This window comes from Saccostrea cucullata, unplaced genomic scaffold (genome assembly GCF_032062105.1).
Source record: "Saccostrea cucullata isolate Sc308-1 unplaced genomic scaffold, CSIRO_AGI_Scuc_v1 ctg11633, whole genome shotgun sequence".
In the NCBI taxonomy this organism is placed as follows: Eukaryota; Metazoa; Mollusca; class Bivalvia; order Ostreida; family Ostreidae; genus Saccostrea; species Saccostrea cuccullata.
Window position 1 is genome coordinate 3,021 of NW_026922764.1, and position 7,436 is coordinate 10,456.

The 7,436-nt window shown below is 33.3% G+C and overlaps 1 protein-coding gene across 1 annotated transcript; it reads left to right on the forward strand.

Moving 5' to 3' along the window:
- The first annotated feature begins 359 nt into the window (after positions 1–359).
- Positions 360–4,927, forward strand: LOC134262395 (zinc finger protein 239-like). The gene has a single exon (XM_062744774.1). It carries the CDS (start codon positions 921–923, stop codon positions 2,085–2,087), a length of 1,167 nt encoding a protein of 388 aa, XP_062600758.1. The 5' UTR covers positions 360–920; the 3' UTR covers positions 2,088–4,927.
- Positions 4,928–7,436: the final 2,509 nt, after the last annotated feature.

Genomic DNA, 7,436 nt, shown 5'->3' on the forward strand with positions numbered 1-7,436 from the left:
GTTGTTGAAAATCTATTTTTAGAATCCAGATATACTGTGAGAATCTTTAACCTAATTATTCCATAACACTGACCACTTCAGCTAATGTGCTGAAATTCATTACAGAATCCAGTCAAAATAATACGGAAGCCCATTAGTGCCAACCTGTATTTATAAAGGAAAAGCAATATATTCTTTATTTATGAACCGAACATGGATCAGACATATAATATTCAATCTCTTAAGATGCAAAATAAATTGAATATATTAAGGTATGGTGCCCAGATGTATGAAAAAGCTCAAATGACTCTAGCGAGTCAACTCGCAGGCCCCTCAGGCCTTTGATTATAACAGTTGAAAAAATGAAACATTTTTTTTTTGGACAGCCTGTACATCATTAATCATGAATTATGGATTTTTTGTGGTATGAATTTGTTCTTTAAAACTTTAAAAATGTTAAGTGAAAAGTTAAGTTTGGTTCAGTGTACGAAATAAGTCTTTAATAATTTTCCGAAGAAACACTGGGCCAGAAAAGCGAAAACGTAGATAGAAGCAACCAGTCAGCGGTAAGGTTGATTTTTAACAGTTTAAATCACGACCCCGCGGCCGGGGGCACATGTAGCGTCGGGACACAACTAGTATTACAAAGGGGGACATTTAGTAAAAAAAAAAAAACGAACCAAGCATCACAATAATTACTCATGTAAATCATGTACTCATGGGGTCCCTGGGCCTCTTGATATCTTCTATATAAATACCTTGAAATAGCATTACAATTGAATTGCACATCACATTTACAGAAAGAAGAGGCAGATTTTGCATCCAAACTAGAAAATCATCTTGTGAATATAAACTATAGTTTGAATGAATATGAATTTGGGAATTTCAACCAATCCATAAATGCATGTGAAAGTAAAAGGCCCAATGAATGTAACATTTGTATGAAAACATTTAATCATCCACATGGGTTACAGAAACACACGAGGATACATACAGATGGTAAACGTCATAAATGTGATGTGTGTGGAAAGACATTCAAACACCCATGTAGAGTACAGAGACACATGAGAACACATACAGGTTATAGACCTTATAACTGTAATGTGTGTGGAAAGGCATTCAAACTGTCACATCACCTACAGGATCACATGAGAATACACACAGGTGATAAACCTTATAAATGTGATGTTTGTGGAAAATCATTCAGCCACCCACAGTATTTAAAGAGTCACAGGAGGACACATGTAGATAAAAGACTTTATAAATGTGATATGTGTGGAAAGGCTTTCAACTCCCAAGGAAAACTACAGATGCACACAAGGACACATACTGATGAAAAACCTTATAAATGTGATATTTGTGGGAAGGCATTTAAACTGTCACATCAACTACAGGATCACATACGAATACATACAGGTGATACACCTTATAAATGTGATGTGTGTGGGAAAGAATTCATTCGGTCGCCTGACTTAAACAGACACATGATGATACATACTGGTGATAAACCTTATACATGTGATGTGTGTGGGAAGGCATTCAACAGATTGAATAGCTTACAGAGGCACATTAGGACACATACAGGTGATAAACCTTATAAATGTGATGTGTGTGGGAAAGCATTCTCCCTCTCAGAAAACTTACAGAGGCACATAAGGACACACACAGGTAAAAAACCATATGTATGTGATGTGTGTGGGAAGGCATTTGCTCAATCTAAAACCTTACAGGCACACGTGAGGACACATACAGGTGAGAAATCTTATGAATGTGATGTGTGTCGCAAGACATTCAGCCAGTCACAGTATTTAACGAGTCACTTGAGCACACATACTGGTGAAAAACATTATAATTGTGGTGTATGTGGGAAAGCTTTCTGCCAGACACAACACGTACAGAGTCACATGAGTACACATACAGGTGATAATCTTCATATATGTAATGTTTGTGGAAAGGCATTCAATTGTTCAAAAAAATTCGAAAGACATTGTAGGATACATAGTGTTGACAAACCTTACATATGTGGTTTGTGTAAGAAAACGTTCTGTGAAAAAGTGGATTTAAGTATACACATGAGGACACATACAGATGAGAACCTTATAATGTGATGCATGTGAAAAGGCATTCTAACAATAAGGTAACTTACATTCATATATGAGGACACAAACACTTTATAAACTTTTTGAATGTGATGTGTGTGGGAAGGCTTTCAACAGATTCAGTATATATATAATACACGGTTCAGGAAAGGAAACATTCAATTGACAAACCATAGAAATTATATATATTAGGCCTTTCAACTAATTTTTCAAGTTGCACATACATGTATAGTAAAAATAACTATTCATTGATAGATTATAGGTATAGATCAAAAAGACGATAACTTATGCATAATTTAATTAAGGACATACGCAATGTACCTTACCTACTGATAACTTTTCATTTTATTCTAAATTTAAATTTATAATACCATTACATGTTCTCAGACAAAAAAATCAGCATGTGTTACCAGCAGTTTTAAAAAATATCAAATTATGAGAATTTTTGCATTATTCAAAGAAAAATTTCCATACTTACAAAACATTATCCAGATTTTTTTCCCATGAAAATTTGTCACAGAAAATAAGTACAAATCCATGTTTAAACATTTAAAGTATTGGCACATAGATCCTTTATTTAGTGGAACTTTTCAACTCCAGGGAAGAACCCAGTAAAGTTCAAACTACGTTGCGTATGACCTTTAATCAATAAAAACTTTAATTATTTATAAATGAATTATACGATGTTGGTTTTGAAGGACAGGTAACTCAGGTGTGTAAAATGACAAATTAAAGGTGAACACTACTCGTAAATAGGCATAGTCCGCCATATTTACCATTCTTCAACGTTCTCCCTACAACCCGTATAAAAGGAGATCGCTGATCAGTCCATTGCATTTCACTGTAGAAATCTGACGAGTGTAGACGTACTTCTTACAATGCGCTACTAAATCTCGATGAAATTATCAAATTTGACATGTGGGAAGGCTTAAGCACTGAGAAGGGTGTCATGCCTCTTCAATGTCATATGAATGAGAAAGAAAAAAAAAACAATAAGTGAGAAAAGACATTTTAATAGTTATTAGATGACTTATCCAATGGCTTGTTTTGTTTAATACAAATATATTCAATTATTACATTTTTTTACTGCATTTTAATGTTCAATTATATAAGTTTGTTTTCTTAGTAATTTTTTTTTTTTCGTATTTTTCTTAATGTCTTTACTTGCAGGTACTTTATTTTTTATGTGGTGTCTAAATTGTTTAATTCCAGGGTTGTTTTATTTGCACTCGAATAGAACACATAAAATTTGTATATTAGGAACACTTAACATATTGATCATGTTGATAGAAATATTAACAACAAAAGCAGAATTATATTTTACAATCTTAGGTACATCTATATTGTAAGGTCCTGCCAGATGAATAAAATTTAACTATGATGTACTATGTAATAGTTATTGGGTGGGTGGACTTTACATGTAATGATATTTCATTTAGGTCAAAACGTTATGACAACAATGGCTGAGAATTTTAGAATTTGTATTTATATTTACATGCCATGAATAAGCTACCTTTCATCTTAAATCTGCATGTATTTCTTGAGCTACATTGTACATGTAACTGTTATCATCAGTTCTACATGTGTGGATAAGCTGTAATACTTTGAATCATCTGATGCCATGGCACTTATTTACATTCTGTCTGCCATCTTTTTATTGGTGCATGTTAAGTACAATTCGTATTTTGCCAAACTTATTATCCATGCTATATCACGGGCATAAATTACTTGCAGTTTATTATGTCAATTATTATTTTGGGTTCTTCTATTCATTCTAGCCATTATAATTCGTGCGTACATATATATGTCTACAAGTTCCACTATACATGTATTTTTATCCATCTGCGATATCGTCTGCATACTCAACAAGTTCATTTTTGTGAAATTTACAAATTTCAGAGTAAAATTTCATACTTAGTTATAACAGACACATCTTTCGTTATTCATATTTATTGGTTATTTTGTCTTCTAACATTTTAATTTCGTTTCGCAGTTTTTATCCTCATTGTACGGCAAATTTGTTTGTACTGCTTGGTAGATCTCTGTTTGTACTGTACCATACAGTGTCGTGATTGGTGGATCGTCGCTGTACAGCATTGTTAATGGTTGAATCTAGTCATGTGACCCTTTTCCAAAAATTATATACAGTGGACCTTCAGATATCCGGACGCCAGATATCCGGATGCTTCTCTATCCGGACGATTTTTCTTCGGAACGAAATTTTCAAATGTTATTTTGTGTTGTTTTACTGGTGATTCAGATATCCAGGTGCTTCACATATCCGAACAAATTGACTGGGAACCAAAGCGTTCAGATGAATGAGGGTCCACTGATCGCATTATGTAAACAGATAATTTGTCGAGTTGTCAGGCGCCTATATTTCAAAGAGAAAAGTCCAATACCCGCCCATATTTTTACTGAAGACGTATATAGCATTATCATTGTGATTTCAGGTGAAAAAATGATCGACAATTTTCTCCAAACACTTGACACTTATTTTATTGTAATTAACTGTGGGGATCATCCTTGTATAGCCATTGTACCCCCACCCCCTTTTATAATAGTAGCTTGTACAGTAGACGTCACCAGAGTTTATTATTGTACCTGTTAAAATGAGAAATGATTTATGATTAATAAATATTGTTGAGACAAAGACGAATCTTATGTTTTTTTCCCTATAACTAGAGGAGCAAGGATTTTAGTACAGGAGTACTATCAGAATTTATTTTGTAGCGTCCTTGACTTAATCTTGGCCACTCCCAGGGATCTTACAATATCACAAGAGTGAATAAAACCTTGTGATATTATTTTTTTCTGTCGTTTGTTTTTGTTTTTTTTTATACATGTAAATGGATAACATTTTACAATTTCTTACAAATAATGCGAGGAATATATTCAATTAAACCTGCATCAGGGCGTCTAGTAATAAGTTCTATTAATCTTTTCTTCTCAAAATAACCATGCCAGAGCTATGAAAATAAAAATTCTTGATATTGATCGTGATTAAAGAAATTCACAAACAATATATAAATAAAAAGGCTTAAAACACTGACTCGTGAAAAATCAGTGGTGGAATCAGGAGCTGAAGAGAAGTAAGCGTTCCCTGTTTACCGGTCACACTATATCAATAATGCAGAAATAAAATTGAAACCACTATAACCAGGAAGTATGTTGCGCATGTGAAAAAAACTTTTTTCAACTGAAAAAGGGAAGTCTGAAAATTAAACCAAAATTAGGGAATATATACAGGACAAGCTCATTTGGTAATGAAGGTTATTCATGAAATCGTTAAGTACTGTCCTTAGAGGGGGAATTTCCTGCAGTATATGGGATATATCATTAGGGAAAAAATGGAATTGAAAAGAGTTTGCAGTGAATTCATGAGGATATTACGATGTAGTAGATGAAGATATCATTTAACAAAACACTATATGGTAGATAAAGGATGCCAGGGCATCAACAATTGCAATTAGAAACTTTGGATTATTAAGAAATAATAAAATTGGGTGACACTATTTGAATTTTTCTTCTCAAGAACCATTGGGCTGCCTGCTAAAGAAGGAAATTTACGTGGCATTCCATACTATTGAAAATTTATGTGCTGTTTACATTTTTTAATGATCTTGTTTTGAGCGAGGGCAGAGAAACATTAACATGCGTATATTTTTTTTTTAATTAAAAATAAGGATTTTATTTCAATTATGTATTATGTTTGATAGCTGAAATAAGCTGAATATTTTTAAACTCGCATATTCTTATATCTCATTCTGCAAGATACACGGGAAGGTATAATGCCCTGATAGTATAATGCCCCGATTGACCTAATTACATATACATGTATGTACAAAAAATAAATAGCTTTTTAGTTGCACTCATTGAAAACTATGAATATTTATAATTCTCATTTTCTTTTAGAATCATAAAGAACATGCAAGATAAAATTATCTTTTTATATCTATCTTTATTATGCGCCCGGATCGATAGATCCGAGGCGTATATTGTTTTTGTCCTGTCTGTCTGTCTGTCTGTCTGTTTGTTTGTTTGTTTGTCCCCAAACTTTAACCTTCGCCATAACTTTTGAACCATGAAAGGTAGAAACTTCATATTTGGTATGCATACTTCACTAACTAGGTGCTTTCAAATGACACCAATATTAATGACCTTGTGACCTTGAATGTGACCTATATGCTAAAAATAGCTTTTCTGTCTGCAAACTTTAACCTTCGCCATAACTTTTGAACCATAAAAGATAGAGACTTCATATTTACTATGCATACTACACTAATAAAGTTCTTTCAAATGACACCAAGATCAATGACCTGGTGACCTTGACTGTGACCTAGATGCTAAAAATAGCCTTTTAGTACTTTTCACCATAACTTTTGAACCATAAAAGACATAGACTTCATAATTGGTGTGCATACTCCACTAATCAAGGTCTTTCAAATGACAACAAGGTCAATGACCATGTGACCTTGAATGTTACCTTTGCTAGTATGCTAGAAATAGCTTTTTCGATTTTTGTTGCCGCCGGGCGCATAGTGTTTCACAAACACATCTTGTTTTTTTTTTATCTTTAATTTAAGGTTTTATTTGATATACATGTATTGAATTGAAATACCAATACATGAAACCTTCAATTTTCATTTTTTTAACATGAATTTTTTGTCATAGTAAATTAAATCCTTTTTCAATAAAAGAATTCTCAATACACAAATACTTTGTATTTATATATATATGTAGAAAATTTTATCATGGTAAATATGTCGTGAATGTTGTTATGCGTTATGACCAGATTTTTTACTTACCAAATCTGGTCATGACCAGATTTTTACATGCTTGAGGTTGGCAAATATGGCATTATTCCTTTATTCTTTTACAGGTCTTTGAGATCAATAATCGAAAAAAACAGACCATGTCAGAGTTTGATGTGGAGACGGCTATATCCAGCACCAGAGATCCAGAATCTGGCCAGGGAGAAGAATCTACTGGTATATATACATATATCAATAGCAAAGTTCTTGGTAAACCAAGGCCCCTTGTCACAGTAGGTGTGGCACGAAAAAGATCCCTCACTGATCAAAGGCTCTGAGTGCCGAGCATAGGCCAAAATTTGTAGCCCTCCACCGGCAAGCGGTGGCATCTCCATATGAGTGAAAAATTCTCGAGAAGGACGTTAAACAACATACAATAAATCAATCACCTCTGACTTCTAAGGAGAGATAATTATGAATTAGTAAAAAATTAATGGCATATATTAAAAATTGTGTTCTGAAGAACCATGGGGCCAGGAAAGATGAAACTCATTTGGAAGCTTCTTCAGGTTGTGTAAATTCAATTGTTTTTCTTCAAATAATC

Bases quoted from the DNA above. Each gene is read 5' to 3' on its own strand.
- LOC134262395 (XM_062744774.1), top strand. From the start codon at position 921: ATGAAAACATTTAATCATCCACATGGGTTACAGAAACACACGAGGATA.